The 21,209-nt window shown below is 39.5% G+C and overlaps 1 protein-coding gene across 1 annotated transcript in view; it reads right to left on the bottom strand.

Moving 5' to 3' along the window:
• The window catches only part of LOC139377073 (uncharacterized), a 101,765-nt gene that overhangs the window by 27,669 nt on the left and 52,887 nt on the right, over nucleotides 1–21,209 (bottom strand). Inside the window, exons 3-7 of the mRNA XM_071120117.1 lie at nucleotides 12,233–12,290; nucleotides 11,571–11,658; nucleotides 11,072–11,448; nucleotides 10,748–10,885; nucleotides 10,499–10,654 (exon numbers count right to left, since the gene is read on the bottom strand). Coding sequence (XP_070976218.1) covers nucleotides 10,499–10,654; nucleotides 10,748–10,885; nucleotides 11,072–11,448; nucleotides 11,571–11,658; nucleotides 12,233–12,290 — 817 coding nt within the window. The remainder of the gene's footprint in view (nucleotides 1–10,498; nucleotides 10,655–10,747; nucleotides 10,886–11,071; nucleotides 11,449–11,570; nucleotides 11,659–12,232; nucleotides 12,291–21,209) is intronic.

Genomic DNA, 21,209 nt, shown 5'->3' on the forward strand with positions numbered 1-21,209 from the left:
AGCAGCGCAACAGTTAGAGGCTCAATGTGTAGCATCTGAAGTGGGAGATTTCTAACTGATGCAAAATGTAATAAACATTCAGGAGTTCAGTTGGCTAAATGAGGAGTAGGCTACAATGATCAACAAACAGGTTTGTCAATTAGCCTTGCTACTTTAGCTAGCTAGCTGGCTTACAACGATTTAATGCAGTCAATACAGGCACTATCAGATGGTATGATAGATAACCTATGGTAGCAACAAGTTTGTCTAACTAGTGTGAGTCGGTATGGCTATTTTCCCTCTCTCTCTTTCCCTCCATGCCACACATAGACTGTCACACACACCGGCCACTGCTCCTCTCTCAACACTCCCCCACCCTTCTGCTGAAACAAGCAGAGTGCAGCGCACCGACTCTCTGTCTCGCTCGAAAAGTGCCCATTTAAATTTCCCAATTCTTTATTATTGATATTATTTAAATAGTGAAATCATTTCAAATGCCCATTCCTAGTTTGGTGGCCCCCCACCTCGCGGTAAAAAGATGTAGTGGTCCCCCTCTTAACAGCGGAGAGTTATTTCATGCAATTCTACTCATTGTGTCTTGGGGAGGACAGAACATTTTGCCGTTTCAAAGCACATTTCCTGCAATTCTACTCATTGTGCTTTGGGGCAGACAGAACATTTTGCCTTGGGGCGGACAGAACATTTTGCCTTGGGGCAGACAGAACACTTTGCCTTGGGGCAGACAGAACATTTTGCCTTGGGGCAGACAGAACATTTTGCCTTGGGGCAGACAGAACATTTTGCCTTGGGGCAGACAGAAAATTTAGCCTTGGGGCAGACAGAAAATTTAGCCTTGGGGCAGACAGAAAATTTTGCCTTGGGGCGGACAGAACATTTTGCCGTTTCAAAGCGAATTTCCTGCAATTCTACACATTTTGCCTTGGGGAGGACAGAACATTTTGCAGTTTTTAAAACTAATTTCATGCAATTCTATTCATTTTTCCATGGGGCCGAGAGAACATTTTGCAATTTGAAAGCTAATTCTAAAATGTCCCATGACTTATGCCATGCTCATGTGATATCTGAGTGAGAGTGACCAACAACATCTATGGGGGCTCCCTGGAGGTCAGTGCCGGTAATGATTACTACAAGGTGTAGATAGCTGGCTAGACTAAATGACCAATTAAAACATCTTTAGGTGACATGGTCTAATTGAGTGACTGTCAGTGACTGACATTACAAGAGAAAAACTACTGACGCTTTACCAAATGTAGAAGTTGCACCTTCTTGATTCTACTATTCTAACTCTTAGCAGTAAGTTGAGACCTCGAGTTCCTAAAAAAAGAATGAAAATAAAATGAAATGTTTACATTTTTTGGGGGGTTGGGGGCCTGTAGCCCTGAGGGGTATCCTACGAAGCAAGCTAGATCTACTCAACGTTTTCTAAAGCTAGCCAGCTTCAGTAAGCTTTACATTCCAGGTCAGGCTTCATCTGTACTACGATGGTGGATATTGCCTGTCCTCCTTCCGCTAACTCGAGCAGGCTTGTAACTGCACATGCATGTCACACATGGCTAGTCGAATGCAGAACTCTTTATTGAGACGACCCTGAAACATAAATCCATGGGTGGGTCAGTGACACATTTTCATTTGTGCCGAAATCAAAATGAAAGAAAATATATCTTTCAAATTCAGCAGACTATAGTGTGAAATCTTGTTTTAGAAGTTCCGTCTTTATTTTATTACTCATCGTTAATGTTGTCTTTGGTGTGCTTATCAATGCACAAATGTTCCTCACTCCCATCTATATGTTATTTCATTAAGTCATACAAAAGTGTTACATTGTGTGAAGTTTAAAACGCATTCTGTCATTACTAAATGTGTAATGTGATATACAGTATTTTTTTTTTAAGATAAAAAAACATGTAATTAATAAAATATTTAATCAGTTGTCTTCCTCAGATGAAGGGGGTGATAATGCAATCTTTGCAAGAGGGAGGGAATCTGATTTCATTGGTCTTGGCTCAGACATTTCATTCAGTTGAGTTAGCCCTGAATTAGCCTGCCCTGGAGCAGAATAGTTCTGAAGGAAATTTACCTGGCTAAAAGGTGAGCCACTTTTGTATGATAGGTTAAATTTAGAGTTGACCAAAGTTACTTCGCTAACTCCTTAAACCTTTTTCTTAGGATACCCCTCAGGGTGACATGACACATACACCGTTGTATTTAATTCACACAATATGCTCACATCCACATACATTCACAAACACTCACTATTATACACATTCTGTTAAAATACAGTGTACTCAAACACATACATACAGTAGAAAATAATTAGAGCATATACAACACAGACACACACCCACTGCAAAGAAAACATTGTTTACTGAGTCCAAGGTGTTAAAGGAACTTGACCCCAAAAAAACATCTGGGTCATGTTTTAGGCCCTTTCTTCTTTAAGGTTGCTGCCTCTATCATCGCCAAGCCTATCTCCAACCTTTTTAACCTGTCCATCCTTTCTGGGGAGGTTCCCATTGCTTGGAAGGCAGCCACTGTTTGTCCTTTATTTAAAGGAGGAGATCAAGCTGATCCAAACTGTTATAGGCCTATCTCTATTTTGCCCTGTTTATCAAAAGTGGTGGAAAAACATGTCATAAATCAACTGACTGGCTTTCTTGATGTCTATAGTATTCTCTCTTGTATGCAATCTGGTTTCTGCTCAGGTTACGGATGTGTCACTGCAACCTTAAAGGTCTTAAATTATGTCACAATTGCCCTTGATTATAAGCAATGTTGTGATACTATTGTTATTGACTTGGCCAAAGCTTTTGATACGGTAGACCATTCCATTCTCGTGGGCCGGCTAAGGAGTATTGGTGTCTCTGAAGGGTCTTTGGCCTGGTTTGCTAACTACCTCTCTCAAAGAGTGCAGTGTGTAAAGCCAGAACATCTGCTGTCACCAAGGGAGTACCCCAAGGCTCGAACCTAGGCCCCACGCTCTTCTCAATTTACATCAACAACATAGCTCAGGCAGCAGAAAGCTCTCTCTATCCATTTATATGCAGATGATACAGTCTTATACTCAGCTGGCCCCCTCCTGGATTTTGTGTTAAAACGCTCTACAACAAAGCTTTCTTAGTGTCCAACAAGCTTTCTCTGCCCTTAACCTTGTTCTGAACACCTCTAAAACAAAGGTAATGTGGTTTGGTAAGAAGAATGCCCCTCTCCCCACCGGTGTGATTACTAACTCTGAGGGTAGTCACCTCATTCAAGTACTTGGGAGTAGGGCTAGAAGGTACACTGGTCTTCTCAAATCAATCAAATCAAATGACATTTGATTAGTCACATACACATGGTTAGCAGATGTTAATGCAAGTGTAGCGAAATGCTTGTGCTTCTAGTTCTGACAGTGCAGTAATATCTAACAAGTAATCAAATTTGTTGACAACAACTACCTTATACACACAAATCCTGTTCCCTGAAGTCCACGATCATCTCCTTTGTTTTGTTGACGTTGAGTGAGAGGTTATTTTCCTGACACCATATTCTGAGGGCCCTCACCTCTTCCTTGCAGGCTGTCTCATCATTGTTGGTAATCAAGCCTGCCACTGTAGTGTCGTCAGCAAACTTGATGATTGAGTTGGAGGCGTGCATGGCCATGCAGTCGTGGGTGAAGAGGAGTACAGGAGAGGGCTGAGAACGCACCCTTGTGGGGCCCGAGTGTTGAGGATCAGCGGGGTGGAGATGTTGTTTCCTACCTTCACCACCTGGGGGGCGGACCATCAGAAATTCCAGGACCTAGTTGCACAGGGCGGGGTGGAGACCCAGGGTCTCAAGCTTAATGATGAGTTTAGAAGGTACCATGGTGTTGAATGTTTAGCTGTAGTCAATGAACAGCATTCTTACATAGGTATTCCTCTTGTCCATATGGGATAGGGCAGTGTGATGGCGATTGCATCATCTGTGGACCTATTGGTGTGGTAAGTAAATTGTAGTGGGTCTAGGGTATCAGGTAGGGTGGAGGTGATATGATCCTTGACTAGTCTCTCAAAGCCCTTCATGATGACAGAAGTGAGTGCTACGGGGCGATAATAATTTAGTTCAGTTACCTTAGCGTTCTTGGGAACAGGAACAATGCTGGCCATCTTGAAGCATGTCTAGGCCGGCAGCCTTGCGAGGGTTAACACGTTCAAATGTTTTACTCACGTTGGCCACGGAGAATGAGAGCCCACAGTCTTTGTATAGTCCTCAAAGCGCACAAAGAAGTTGTTTAATTTGTCTGGGAGCAAGACATCCTGGTCCGCGACGGGGTTTGTTTTCTTTTTGTAATCCGTGATTGACTGTAGACCCTGCCACATACCTCTTGTGTCTGAGCCGTTGAATTGCGACTCTACTTTGTCTCTATACTGACACTTAGCTTGTTTGATTGCCTTGCGGAGGGAATAGCTACACTGTTTGTATTCGGTCATGTTTCCGGTCACCTTGCCCTGGTTAAAAGCAGTGGTTCGCGCTTTCAGTTTTGTGCGAATGCTGCCATCAATCCACGGTTTCTGATTTGGGAATATTTTAATCGATGCTGTGGGTATAGCATCGCCAATGCACTTTCTAATGAACTCGCTCACCGAATCAGCGTATTCGTCAATGTTGTTGTTGGACGTAATGCGGAACATATCCCAGTCCACGTGATCAAAGCAGTCTTGAATCAGATTGGTCGGACCAGCGTTGAACAGACCTGAGCGCGGGTTGTATGTATGTATGTATGTATGTATGTATGAAATAACACTTAAGATTACCTGGGGTAACAATGTTAGAAATAATAGATAAAGAAACAAAATACTGCATAGTTTCCTAAGAACGCGAAGCGAGGCTACCATCTTTGTCAGTGCCTTCTTCCTTCTGTTTCTGTTTCTCTCAGCACTTATCAAAGCTGCAGGCTAAGGTTAAATCTAGACTTGGTTTCACTTTCGTAATCGTTTCTCTTTCACCGCATCTGCCAAACTAACCCTGACCTTCAGATGACCATCCTACCCATGCTAGATTACGGATATGTAATTTATAGATCGTCAGGAAAGGGTGCTCTCAAGCGGCTTGATGTTCTTTACCATTCGTCCATCAGATTTGCCACCAATGCTTCCTATAGGACACATCACTGCACTCTATACTCCTCTGTAAACTGGTTATCTCTGTATACCTGTCGCAAGACCCACTGGTTCATGCTTATTTATAAAACCCTCTTAGGCCTCACTCCCCCCTATCTGAGATACCTACTGCAGCCCTCATCCTCCACATACAGCACCCGTTCTGCCAGTCATATTCTGTTAAAGGTCCCCAAAGCACACACATCCCTGGGTCGCTCGTCTTTTCAGGTCGCTGCAGCTAGCGAATGGAACGATCCACAAAAAACACTCAAACTGGATAGTTTTATCTCCATCTCTTCATTCAAAGACTCAACCATGGACACTCTTACTGACAGTTGTGGCTGCTTCGCGTGATGTTTTGTTGTCTCTACCTTCTTGCCCTTGTCTTGTTGTCTGTGCCCAATAATGTTTGTGCCATGTGTTGTGCTGCTCCCATGTTGTGTTGCTACCATGTTGTTGTCATGTTGTGTTGCTACCATGCTGTGTTGTCATGTGTTGCTGCCATGCGATGTTGTTGTCTTAGGTCTCTCTTTATGTAGTGTTGTGGTGTCTCTTGTCGTGATGTGTGTTTTGTCCTATAGTTTTATTTTATTTTTAATCCCAGCCCTCGTCCCCGCAGGAGGCCTTTTGCCTTTGGTAGGCTGTCATTGTAAATAACAATTTGTTCTTAATTAATTAGTCCTTATCTTCTTAGGGATCAAATTCCGTTAACGGGATCGATTTGATAACATCCGGTGAAATGGCAGAGCGCCAAATTCAAATTAAATTACTATAAATATTAAAGTTTCATGAAATCACACGTGCAATACACCAAATTAAAGCTACACTTGTAATCCAGCCAACGTATCAGATTTCAAAAAGGCTTTACAGCGAAAGCAAACCATGCGATTATCTGAGGATAGCACCCCACCAAACAAATACATGACATTCCTATTTAAAAATAGTGATATAATTCATGCCTTACCTTTGAAGATCTTCTTCTGTTGGCACTCCAAAATGTCCCATAAACATCACAAATGGTCCTTTTGTTCGATTAATTCCGACGTTATATATCCAAAATGTCCATTTATTTGACGCATTTGATCCAGAAAAATACCGGTTCCAACTCGCGCAAAGTTACCTGTAAACTTGTTCCAAACATTTCAAACAACTTTCCTAATACAACTTTAGGGATTTTTTTACGTAAATAATCTATCAAATTTAAGACAGGATAAACTGTGTTCAATACCGGACGAAAACAAAGTGGAGCGTGCTTTCAGGTCGCGCGCCTCTAACAAACAGTACACTTCACCCGACCCTCGTTCTGAACTGCCCTACTTCTTCAGTACACAAAAGAAAAACATCAACCAATTTCTAAAGACTGTTGACATCTAGTGGAAGCGGTAGGAACTGCAAGCAACTGCCTTAGAATTCTAGATTCTCATTAAAAACCCATTGAAAAGAGAGTGACCTCAAAATAAAATATTCCTGGATTGTTTGTCCTCTGGGTTTCGCTTGCCAAATAAGTTCTGTTATACTCACAGATATCATTCAAACAGTTTTAGAAACTTAGAGTGTTTTCCATCCAAATCTACTAATAATATGCACATTCTAGCTTCTGGGCCTGAGTAGCAGGCAGTTTACTTTGGGCACGCTTTTCATCCGGATGTGAAAATACTGCTCCCTATCCTTAAGAAGTTTGAACTGACTAGTTAAATAAAGGCTAAATAAAAATAAATAAAATACTTTACACAGCTCTGTCAATCTACCAAACCTGTGACCAAGCAGATTACAATCACCCTGTTTGTGCTGTGCAAATGCACGTGAGCGCGCAGACACACGCAGACACGCACACACACACGCACACACACACACACACACACACACACACACACACACACACACACACACACACACACACACACACACACGCAGACACACGCAGACACACACAGACACACACACACGCAGACACACACACACACACACACACACACACACACACACACACACACACACACACACACACACACACACACACACACACACACACAGACAGGCACAAAATGCACACACACACAGTAAGAGAAAACAGGTAGGACTGCCAAACACACAGGAAAGTTTGATCTTTATCATTGTCCCTCCATTACCCCCTTTCAGTGCTGCCCACACTATACACACTATTTCCATCTGGTTACAAAATGATATCAGACCCAGGGCACATAATGAGTTATGGTATCTGACCTTCTATTCATGTGGACAGGTAAGGTCAGTAGAGCACATGGGGCTGGAAATAGTGATAAAGATCAGGCTCGAATTGCTCCCTACACACTGATCTAAGATCAGTTTCAATGGTTAAGATTAGTATTGAGGTGAGTGTGATCTGATCGTAGACCTGTGTTTAAGGAGGAACTTCAACCCGGAGCGTTACAGATCTACTCTTCCTCTGACATCAAACACTGAGCACTGAGCAGAAGGAATAGTTCCCTCTGGTGGGTAAATGAAGGAACTGACAGGTTAATATTTCTGCCACACAGCATGTACACTGTAAACCCCAAGACAAATTTAACTCAAAAACTTCTAGTAAAATAAACACAAAGTCAATGAAAAGGCCATTGTATTAGGATGAAGCCTCAAAATAAGAATTTAGGAGATATGTAATGTATTGTCATAAAGAGTTTAATAATGATAACATTTTCCTAGGAGCTCACTTGTTGAAGGCCACAGGGACTGAAAATGAATTAATTCAACAACCATGTCCCTGTCACTAACCAATATAGTCGAGATTAGTACCTAAATCTACATGGACGCTATTAACCAATAAACATTCACGTGGGCGTGGTCTGGCACATAAATGCATGTAAATCAGTCAAGGATATTCGTATGGTAACACAATTTGGTACACATGTTGCAAACGCTCAACATATGCAAGACAATTCATTCCGGCCACACGGTGGCGCTATAATGGGCACATATTTGTATCTCTTTTAATCTCTGAAATTTGAGTCTAGCTAACCCACACGATATCTCAGACACCTCTGGCCCGATGTAGACAACACTTGGGTGAACGATGTGTCATGCTACAGAGATCAGTCAATTAACAAAATTACATTGATTGGCCCAAGGGTGGTGCTGCATCATTCATGGGTTACTACATGTTTACTGTTGCCTTTTTTAACTCTTATTATTATCTATCGTAATGCCTAATCACCCTTCATGTACATATCATCAGTTGAATTTGGAAGTTTACTTACACTTAGGTTGTAGTCATTAAAACTCATTTTTCAACCACTCCACACATTTCTTGTTAACAAACTCTAGTTTTGGAAAGTCGGTTAGGACATCTACTTTGTGCATGACACAAGTCATTTTTCCAACAATTGTTTACAGACAGATTATTTCACTTATAATTAATTCACTGTATCACAATTCCAGTGAGTCAGAAGTTTACATACACTAAATTGACTGTGCCTTTGAACAGCTTGGAATATTCCAGAAAATTATGTCATGGCTTTAGAAGCTTCTAATTGACAACATTTGAGTCAATTGGAGGTGTACTGTGGATACATTTCAAGGCCTACTTTCAAACTCAGTGCCATTTTGACATCATGTGAAAATCAAAAGAAATCAGCCAAGACCTCAGAAAAAAATTTGTAGACATCCACAAGTCTGGTTCATCCTTGGGAGCAATTTCCAAATGCCTGAAGGTACCAAATTCACCTGTACAAACAATAGTATGCAAGTATTTATCACCATGGGACAATGCAGCCGTCATACCGCTCAGGAAGGAGACGTGTTCTGTCTCCTAGATATGCACATACTTTGGTGTGAAAAGTGCCAATCAATCTCAGAACAATAGCAAAGGACCTTGTGAAGATGCTGGAGGAAACAGCTACAAAAGTATCTATATCCAGAATAAAACGAGTCCTATATCGACATAACCTGAAAGGCCGCTCAGCAAGGAAGAAGCTACTGATCCAAAACCGCCATAAAAAAAGCCAGACTACGGTTTGCAACTGCACATGGGGACAAAGATTGTACTTTTTTGAGAAATGTCCTCTGGTCTGATGAACCAAAAATATAACTGCTTGGTCATAATGACCATTTTTATGTTTGGATGAAAAGGGGGAGGCTTGCAAGCTGAAGAACACCATCCCAACCGTGAAGCACGCGTGTAGCAGCATCATGTTGTGGGGGTGCTTTGCTGCAGAAGGGACTGGTGCACTTCACAAAATAGATGGCGTCATGAGTAAGGAAAATGATGTGGATATATTGAAGCAACATCTCAAGCCATCAGTCAGGAAGTTTAAGCTTGGTAGCAAATGGGTCTTCCAAATGGACAATGACCCCAAGCATACTTCCAAAGTTGTGGCAAAAGGGCTTAAGGACAACAAAGTCAAGGTGTTGGAGTGGACATCACAAAGCCCTTACCTCAATCCCATAGAAAATGTGTGGGCAGAACTGAAAAGCCTGTGCGAGCAAGGAGGCCTACAAACCTGACTCAGTTACACCAGCTCTGTCAGGAGGAATGGACCAAAATTCACCCAAGTTATTGTGGGAAGCTTGTGGAAGGCTACCCGAAACGTATGACTCAAGTTAAACAATTTAAAGGCAATGGTACCGAATACTAATTCAGTGTATGTGAACTTCTGACCCACTGTGAATGTGATGAAAGTAATAACAGCTGAAATAAATTATTCTCTCTACTATTATTCTGACATTTCACATTCTTAAAATAAAGTGGTGATCATAACTGACCCAAGACAGGGAATTTTTACTCGGATTAAATGTCAGGAATTGTGAAAAACTGAGTTTAAATGTATTTGGCTAAGGTGTATGTGAACTTCCAACTTCATCTGTACCTCAAATACCTCATACTCCTTCACGTTGATTTGATACGGGTACTCCCTGTATATAGCTCTCTGTATTGTATTGTGCCCCACAATGAAATCGGGGAAGGGACTGTGGATCTGTCTTCTTTTGTATGCTCTTCACATGCAATATCTCAGACAGCACTAGCCCAATTTTGACAAAAACTTGGGTGAATGCCATAGAGATCCGGGATTTACAAAATTATATTGATTGGTCCAAGGCTTGTAGTATTTAACTGAAATGTGTTAGTCACATAATAATATAATGATATCTCAATTGGCACTGCATCATTCATGGGGGGGGGGCGACATGTTTACACGGTTGCCCTGTTTAGTTTTGAGTCAGTACCACAAAAACCTTAATAATAATAATAATAATGACTTTTCATTGACTTTGAGTTCAACTAACTAAAAGTATTTGAGTAAAAAATGCATTGGCGTTTACAGTGTGGGGTTAGCAGTGTACACAAGCTGGTGAAGAATTACATCAATCCGGAGTCTCTGTCCATGAGTGTCCTACAGGGGGCGTACCTTAGGGAAGACGTGCAGGTGGAATGGACCCAGCTGTTTCTGTAGAAACTCCTGGCTGCGGGGCAGTGGAGGGGGCGGGGCAGAGGGTGACTCTCCCACACTTGATTGGTCATCTGACTCTGCATTCCCGTTCTCCTTCTTGGTTGCCTTGTCCACCTTAATCAATTGTATTTCATTAGAGTATGAATTCAAACAGTATAATGCTGTTCCATGACTCCATTGGAAAGCAGTTGTAAAAACACTGTTTACCTTCTTGACCTTTCGTATGGAGGCATACTCTGCCGTTACAGGGTCCTGGTGGGCCAGAGAGGGCAGGGCCGATCCGTTAGCACCGTTGAGCCCCTTCCCTCCTCTGCTGCTCCCATTAACAGCTCCTCTGGCATTTCCCTGAGGGATACAGACACACAAACACGCAGTTGAAAGGTACTTGTCCTTCCATTGGGCCAACAAAAGAAAAGCAGAATAACAAAATGAACAACTAACATTTTTACGGGTAGGCAGTCACAATATAAAGGCAATGATGACGCGATGTCAACACTTCTATTGCATTGCTTTCAGAGCATAAATACGCACATTCCCATTCCTGTTTCTGTTCCCATTGAGGACATCGTCGGTGCGGGTCCCGTTGGGGCTCTGTGAGGTCCTCGGTGTTGCTGGGGTGTTGGCTGATGTGGGTGGGGGAGCTGGGGGCACCGTGTCAACCTCTCTAACCCCTACACTCTCGTACAGCCCATTGTCAAAGCAACGGACGGGTGAGTTCCGGATCCCCACCTCAGTGTAGGTGTGGTCTCTGACCCCCTCTTCTCCTCCCCTCTGGATGTTTCCCTCCCCCTCGGGGCTGGTGGGGATCTGGGGGAGCTGGCGGACAAGGGGAGGGCGGATGTCAGAGGTGGAGCGATGGCTGTGGAGGAGGAGAAGGTCCATACTGGCAGGACGGTTCTTACCCCCACCTTGAGAGAGAGAGGAGGGAGACTTTTATTATCAGGTCATTGTTACATGGTTTCCATTTCACTAATGTACCGGTTGTTTTCTAGTTGTTGGCAGTCTATTGGTTGTTGGTATTGTTACTTACTGTTGCCGTTGCGGGGCAAGCGGTTGATCTCATGCAGCCTAGTGTCAGATTTACTGATGGAGCTGTTCTTGGGCTGATGGAGAGCACCCTATACAGAGAGCATATATACTGCTCAGTCTGATGTACAGTCACTGGGTGGTGCTGAACTCTTAGGAAAAAGGCTTCCAAAAGGGTTCTTCGGCTGACCCCATAGGAGAACCCTGTTTGTTTCCCGGGTAGAACCCTTTTTGGTTCCAGGTAGAACCCTTCAAATCTAATTTTATTGGTCACATACACATGTTTAGCAGACGATATTGCGGGTGTAGCGAAATGCTTGTAAGGGCCTCTGTAGAAAGGGTTCTACATGGAACCAAAAAGGGTTCTTCAAGGGTTCTCCTACGGGGACAGCCAAAGAACCCTTTTAGGGTTTAGATAGCACCTTGTTTTGTCAGAGTGTCGATATGTTTGACATTTCTGCTGCTATAAATGAGGGGATAATATAGTAGATTCATGCCCAGGTGGTGGAATGAGCTCACCAAGTCTTGTGTAAGGTAGTACTAGGCAATTTATTGGCTGGGCCGATAACAAATGACGGTAAAGGGATGGTGGATGGGCTGCCATGGATGATATACAACATAAAGAATAAAATATGTATAAAGAAGGGGCTAATATAAATAACTCACCAGGTCTACTGAGGAGCCCTTCTCTCCATTGGCCGGAGGATGCTTGGTCTTGTTTTTCCTGAGGACACATGAAGGAGCAGTTATTATTAACTATGTCGCTGTTGAGTTTCACTCAAGAGAGAAGTAAATATTCCTCCATGGTTGCTAACATTTCCACACGTCACTAGGGGCCCCTTGGGAACGTTGTATCCATGGGGGACTGTTGATAGGGCGAGCCATGTGATGCAGGTGTGCTGAAGACAGCAGTAGGTGACTATAGGTGAAACAGATCTCAATACTCATATGTGGCTTTCTCTCCTCATCTACAGCTCTAGACCTACACCAATCTGATCTCAATACTAATTTGTGGCTTCCTCTCCTCATCTCCTGCTCTAGAACTGCACCGATCTGATCTCAATACTCATATGTGGCTTCCTCTCCTCATCTACTGCTCTAGACCTGCACCAATCTGATCTCAATACTCATTTGTGGCTTCCTCTCCTCATCTCCTGCTCTAGACCTGCACCGATCTGATCTCAATACTCATATGTGGCTTCCTCTCCTCATCTCCTGCTCTAGACCTGCACCGATCTGATCTCAATACTCATATGTGGCTTCCTCTCCTCATCTCCTGCTCTAGACCTGCACCGATCTGATCTCAATACTCTATGTGGCTTCCTCTCCTCATCTCCTGCTCTAGACCTGCACCGATCTGATCTCAATACTCATATGTGGCTTCCTCTCCTCATCTACTGCTCTAGACCTGCACCGATCTGATCTCAATACTCATATGTGGCTTCCCCTCCTCATCTACTGCTCTAGACCTGCACCGATCTGATCTCAATACTTATATGTGGCTTCCTCTCCTCATCTACTGCTCTAGACCTGCACCGATCTGATCTCAATACTCATATGTGGCTTCCTCTCCTCATCTCCGGCTCTAGACCTGCACCGATCTGATCTCAATACTCATATGTGGCTTCCTCTCCTCATCTCCTGCTCTAGACCTGCACCGATCTGATCTCAATACTCGTGCGTGGCTTCCTCTCCTCATCTCCTGCTCTTCACCTGCACCGATCTGATCTCAATACTCATATGTGGCTTCCTCTCCTCATCTCCGGCTCTAGACCTGCACCGATCTGATCTCAATACTCATATGTGGCTTCCTCTCCTCATCTCCGGCTCTAGACCTGCACTGATCTGATCTCAATACTCATATGTGGCTTCCCCTCCTCATCTACTGCTCTAGACCTGCACCGATCTGATCTCAATACTTATATGTGGCTTCCTCTCCTCATCTACTGCTCTAGACCTGCACCGATCTGATCTCAATACTCATATGTGGCTTCCTCTCCTCATCTACTGCTCTAGACCTGCACCGATCTGATCTCAATACTTATATGTGGCTTCCTCTCCTCATCTACTGCTCTAGACCTGCACCGTTCTGATCTCAATACTCATGCGTGGCTTCCTCTCCTCATCTCCTGCTCTTCACCTGCACCGATCGGATCTAAATAGACATATGAAAGTAGATTCCCGGAGGCTATCCATACATGTTGCTTTCACCTAGCCTGTGTTTTTCAGTTCAGTGAAGATAAAGGAGAAGAGATGCATCTGTGCAACTACACACACACAGAGGCCACTTAGTACCATTGAGATGCCCCAGGGACTCTGTCTCTCTCTCCAGCCAAGGACACAGCTCTCTATGCACCTCTCAGCTCTGTCTGCCCCTGGGGAGCCATGAGCAGGTGTCTAAGCATCCACATCCCACAGGACTGTCACATCATAACAACACACTGGAGGCAGGAATTCAGCACCAGAAAAATTCATGGCTTACCAAACTAAAGAGAATACTTTTTTTTCATACATTTTGTGGCAACATCAATGTATTTATTTCTTTATTGGTTCCATTTACAGATGCCTTTATATGAAGCTTTAAACTACAGTACATCTCTGGTTAAAGAGGATTACATGAAGATTTACTTTAAGATGCAGTACATCTCTGGTTAAAGAGGATTACATGAAGATTTACTTTAAGATACAGTACATCTCTGGTTAAAGAGGATTACATGAAGCTTTACTTTAAGATACAGTACATCTCTGGTTAAAGAGGATTACATGAAGCTTTACTTTAAGATACAGTACATCTCTATGTCTGGTTAAAGAGGATTACATGAAGCTTTACTTTAAACTACAGTACATCTCTGGTTAAAGAGGATTACATTAAGCTTTACTTTAAGATACAGTACATCTCTATGTCTGGTTAAAGAGGATTACATGAAGCGTTACTTTAAGATACAGTACATCTCTATGTCTGGTTAAAGAGGATTACATGAAGCTTTACTTTAAGATACAGTACATCTCTGGTTAAAGAGGATTACATGAAGCTTTACTTTAAGATACAGTACATCTCTGGTTAAAGATGATTACATGAAGCTTTACTTTAAGATACAGTACATCTCTGTGTCTAGTTAAAGAGGATTACATGAAGCGTTACTTTAAGATACAGTACATCTCTATGTCTGGTTAAAGAGGATTACATGAAGCTTTACTTTAAGATACAGTACATCTCTATGTCTGGTTAAAGAGGATTACATGAAGCTTTACTTTAAGATACAGTACATCTCTATGTCTGGTTAAAGATGATTACATGAAGCTTTACTTTAAGTTACAGTACATCTCTATGTCTGGTTAAAGATGTTTACATGAAGCTTTACTTTAAGATACAGTACATCTCTATGTCTGGTTAAAGAGGATTACATGAAGCTTTACTTTAAGATAAAGTACATCTCTATGTCTGGTTAAAGAGGATTACATGAAGCTTTACTTTAAGATAAAGTACATCTCTGTGTCTAGTTAAAGAGGATTACATGAAGCGTTACTTTAAGATACAGTACATCTCTATGGCTGGTTAAAGAGGATTACATGAAGCTTTACTTTAAGATACAGTACATCTCTGGTTAAAGATGATTACATGAAGCTTTACTTTAAGATACAGTACATCTCTATGTCTGGTTAAAGATGATTACATGAAGCTTTACTTTAAGATACAGTACATCTCTATGTCTGGTTAAAGAGGATTACATGAAGCTTTACTTTAAGATACAGTACATCTCTGTGTCTAGTTAAAGAGGATTACATGAAGCGTTACTTTAAGATACAGTACATCTCTATGGCTGGTTAAAGAGGATTACATGAAGCTTTACTTTAAGATACAGTACATCTCTATGTCTGGTTAAAGAGGATTACATGAAGCTTTACTTTAAGATACAGTACATCTCTGGTTAAAGATGATTACATGAAGCTTTACTTTAAGATACAGTACATCTCTATGTCTGGTTAAAGATGATTACATGAAGCTTTACTTTAAGATACAGTACATCTCTATGTCTGGTTAAAGAGGATTACATGAAGCTTTACTTTAAGATACAGTACATCTCTGGTTAAAGAGGATTACATGAAGATTTACTTTAAGATACAGTACATCTCTGGTTAAAGAGCATTACATGAAGCTTTACTTTAAGATACAGTACATCTCTATGTCTGGTTAAAGAGGATTACATGAAGCTTTACTTTAAGATACAGTACATCTCTGGTTAAAGAGGATTACATGAAGCTTTACTTTAAGATACAGTACATCTCTGGTTAAAGAGGATTATATGAAGCTTTACTTTAAGTTACAGTACATCTCTATGTCTGGTTAAAGAGGATTACATGAAGATTTACTTTAAGATACAGTACATCTCTGGTTAAAGAGGATTACATGAAGATTTACTTTAAGATACAGTACATCTCTGGTTAAAGAGGATTACATGAAGCTTTACTTTAAGATACAGTACATCTCTGGTTAAAGAGGATTACATGAAGCTTTACTTTAAGATACAGTACATCTCTGGTTAAAGATGATTACATGAAGCTTTACTTTAAGATACAGTACATCTCTATGTCTGGTTAAAGAGGATTACATGAAGCTTTACTTTAAACTACAGTACATCTCTGGTTAAAGATGATTACATGAAGCTTTACTTTAAGATACAGTACATCTCTATGTCTGGTTAAAGAGGATTACATGAAGCGTTACTTTAAGATACAGTACATCTCTATGTCTGGTTAAAGAGGATTACATGAAGCTTTACTTTAAGATACAGTACATCTCTATGTCTGGTTAAAGAGGATTACATGAAGCTTTACTTTAAGATACAGTACATCTCTGGTTAAATAGGAATATATGAAGCTTTACTTTAAGATACAGTACATCTCTATGTCTGGTTAAAGAGGATTATATGAAGCTTTACTTTAAGTTACAGTACATCTCTATGTCTGGTTAAAGATGATTACATGAAGCTTTACTTTAAGATACAGTACATCTCTATGTCTGGTTAAAGAGGATTACATGAAGATTTACTTTAAGATACAGTACATCTCTGGTTAAAGAGGATTACATGAAGCTTTACTTTAAGATGCAGTACATCTCTGGTTAAAGAGGATTACATGAAGCTTTACTTTAAGATACAGTACATCTCTGGTTAAAGAGGATTACATGAAGCTTTACTTTAAGATACAGTACATCTCTGGTTAAAGAGGATTATATGAAGCTTTACTTTAAGTTACAGTACATCTCTATGTCTGGTTAAAGAGGATTACATGAAGCGTTACTTTAAGATACAGTACATCGCTGGTTAAAGAGGATTACATGAAGATTTACTTTAAGATACAGTACATCTCTGGTTAAAGAGGATTACATGAAGCTTTACTTTAAGATACAGTACATCTCAGGTTAAAGAGGATTACATGAAGCTTTACTTTAAGATACAGTACATCTCTGGTTAAAGATGATTACATGAAGTTTTACTTTAAGATACAGTACATCTCTATGTCTGGTTAAAGATGATTACATGAAGCTTTACTTTAAGATACAGTACATCTCTATGTCTGGTTAAAGAGGATTACATGAAGCTTTACTTTAAACTACAGTAAATCTCTGGTTAAAGATGATTACATGAAGCTTTACTTTAAGATACAGTACATCTCTATGTCTGGTTAAAGAGGATTACATGAAGCGTTACTTTAAGATACAGTACATCTCTATGTCTGGTTAAAGAGGATTACATGAAGCTTTACTTTAAGATACAGTACATCTCTATGTCTGGTTAAAGAGGATTACATGAAGCTTTACTTTAAGATACAGTACATCTCTGGTTAAATAGGAATATATGAAGCTTTACTTTAAGATACAGTACATCTCTATGTCTGGTTAAAGAGGATTATATGAAGCTTTACTTTAAGTTACAGTACATCTCTATGTCTGGTTAAAGATGATTACATGAAGCTTTACTTTAAGATACAGTACATCTCTATGTCTGGTTAAAGAGGATTACATGAAGATTTACTTTAAGATACAGTACATCTCTGGTTAAAGAGGATTACATGAAGCTTTACTTTAAGATACAGTACATCTCTGGTTAAAGAGGATTACATGAAGCTTTACTTTAAGATACAGTACATCTCTGGTTAAAGATGATTACATGAAGCTTTACTTTAAGATACAGTACATCTCTATGTCTGGTTAAAGAGGATTACATGAAGCTTTACTTTAAACTACAGTACATCTCTGGTTAAAGAGGATTACATGAAGCGTTACTTTAAGATACAGTACATCTCTATGTCTGGTTAAAGAGGATTACATGAAGCTTTACTTTAAGATACAGTACATCTCTGGTTAAATAGGAATATATGAAGTTTTACTTTAAGATACAGTACATCTCTATGTCTGGTTAAAGATGATTACATGAAGCTTTACTTTAAGATACAGTACATCTCTATGTCTGGTTAAAGAGGATTACATGAAGCTTTACTTTAAACTACAGTAAATCTCTGGTTAAAGATGATTACATGAAGCTTTACTTTAAGATACAGTACATCTCTATGTCTGGTTAAAGAGGATTACATGAAGCGTTACTTTAAGATACAGTACATCTCTATGTCTGGTTAAAGAGGATTACATGAAGCTTTACTTTAAGATACAGTACATCTCTATGTCTGGTTAAAGAGGATTACATGAAGCTTTACTTTAAGATACAGTACATCTCTGGTTAAATAGGAATATATGAAGCTTTACTTTAAGATACAGTACATCTCTATGTCTGGTTAAAGAGGATTATATGAAGCTTTACTTTAAGTTACAGTACATCTCTATGTCTGGTTAAAGATGATTACATGAAGCTTTACTTTAAGATACAGTACATCTCTATGTCTGGTTAAAGAGGATTACATGAAGATTTACTTTAAGATACAGTACATCTCTGGTTAAAGAGGATTACATGAAGCTTTACTTTAAGATACAGTACATCTCTGGTTAAAGAGGATTACATGAAGCTTTACTTTAAGATACAGTACATCTCTGGTTAAAGATGATTACATGAAGCTTTACTTTAAGATACAGTACATCTCTATGTCTGGTTAAAGAGGATTACATGAAGCTTTACTTTAAACTACAGTACATCTCTGGTTAAAGAGGATTACATGAAGCGTTACTTTAAGATACAGTACATCTCTATGTCTGGTTAAAGAGGATTACATGAAGCTTTACTTTAAGATACAGTACATCTCTGGTTAAATAGGAATATATGAAGCTTTACTTTAAGATACAGTACATCTCTATGTCTGGTTAAAGAGGATTATATGAAGCTTTACTTTAAGTTACAGTACATCTCTATGTCTGGTTAAAGATGATTACATGAAGCTTTACTTTAAGATACAGTACATCTCTATGTCTGGTTAAAGAGGATTACATGAAGATTTACTTTAAGATACAGTACATCTCTGGTTAAAGAGGATTACATGAAGCTTTACTTTAAGATGCAGTACATCTCTGGTTAAAGAGGATTACATGAAGCTTTACTTTAAGATACAGTACATCTCTGGTTAAAGAGGATTACATGAAGCTTTACTTTAAGATACAGTACATCTCTGGTTAAAGAGGATTATATGAAGCTTTACTTTAAGTTACAGTACATCTCTATGTCTGGTTAAAGAGGATTACATGAAGCGTTACTTTAAGATACAGTACATCGCTGGTTAAAGAGGATTACATGAAGATTTACTTTAAGATACAGTACATCTCTGGTTAAAGAGGATTACATGAAGCTTTACTTTAAGATACAGTACATCTCAGGTTAAAGAGGATTACATGAAGCTTTACTTTAAGATACAGTACATCTCTGGTTAAAGATGATTACATGAAGTTTTACTTTAAGATACAGTACATCTCTATGTCTGGTTAAAGATGATTACATGAAGCTTTACTTTAAGATACAGTACATCTCTATGTCTGGTTAAAGAGGATTACATGAAGCTTTACTTTAAACTACAGTAAATCTCTGGTTAAAGATGATTACATGAAGCTTTACTTTAAGATACAGTACATCTCTATGTCTGGTTAAAGAGGATTACATGAAGCGTTACTTTAAGATACAGTACATCTCTATGTCTGGTTAAAGAGGATTACATGAAGCTTTACTTTAAGATACAGTACATCTCTATGTCTGGTTAAAGAGGATTACATGAAGCTTTACTTTAAGATACAGTACATCTCTGGTTAAATAGGAATATATGAAGCTTTACTTTAAGATACAGTACATCTCTATGTCTGGTTAAAGAGGATTATATGAAGCTTTACTTTAAGTTACAGTACATCTCTATGTCTGGTTAAAGATGATTACATGAAGCTTTACTTTAAGATACAGTACATCTCTATGTCTGGTTAAAGAGGATTACATGAAGATTTACTTTAAGATACAGAACATCTCTATGTCTGGTTAAAGATGATTACATGAAGCTTTACTTTAAGATACAGTACATCTCTGGTTAAAGAGGATTACATGAAGCTTTACTTTAAGATACAGTACATCTCTGGTTAAAGATGATTACATGAAGCTTTACTTTAAGATACAGTACATCTCTATGTCTGGTTAAAGAGGATTACATGAAGCTTTACTTTAAGATACAGTACATCTCTGGTTAAAGAGGATTATATGAAGCTTTACTTTAAGTTACAGTACATCTCTATGGCTGGTTAAAGAGGATTATATGAAGCTTTACTTTAAGATACAGTACATCTCTATGTCTGGTTAAAGAGGATTACATGAAGATTTACTTTAAGATACAGTACATCTCTGGTTAAAGAGGATTACATGAAGCTTTACTTTAAGATACAGTACATCGCTGGTTAAAGAGGATTACATGAAGATTTACTTTAAGATACAGTACATCTCTGGTTAAAGAGGATTACATGAAGCTTTACTTTAAGATACAGTACATCTCAGGTTAAAGAGGATTACATGAAGCTTTACTTTAAGATACAGTACATCTCTGGTTAAAGAGGATTACATGAAGTTTTACTTTAAGATACAGTACATCTCTATGTCTGGTTAAAGATGATTACATGAAGCTTTACTTTAAGATACAGTACATCTCTATGTCTGGTTAAAGAGGATTACATGAAGCTTTACTTTAAACTACAGTACATCTCTGGTTAAAGATGATTACATGAAGCTTTACTTTAAGATACAGTACATCTCTATGTCTGGTTAAAGAGGATTACATGAAGCGTTACTTTAAGATACAGTACATCTCTATGTCTGGTTAAAGAGGATTACATGAAGCTTTACTTTAAGATACAGTACATCTCTATGTCTGGTTAAAGAGGATTACATGAAGCTTTACTTTAAGATACAGTACATCTCTGGTTAAATAGGAATATATGAAGCTTTACTTTAAGATACAGTACATCTCTATGTCTGGTTAAAGAGGATTATATGAAGCTTTACTTTAAGTTACAGTACATCTCTATGTCTGGTTAAAGATGATTACATGAAGCTTTACTTTAAGATACAGTACATCTCTATGTCTGGTTAAAGAGGATTACATGAAGATTTACTTTAAGATACAGTACATCTCTGGTTAAAGAGGATTACATGAAGCTTTACTTTAAGATACA

This window comes from Oncorhynchus clarkii, chromosome 20 (assembly GCF_045791955.1).
Source record: "Oncorhynchus clarkii lewisi isolate Uvic-CL-2024 chromosome 20, UVic_Ocla_1.0, whole genome shotgun sequence".
Taxonomy (NCBI): Eukaryota; Metazoa; Chordata; class Actinopteri; order Salmoniformes; family Salmonidae; genus Oncorhynchus; species Oncorhynchus clarkii.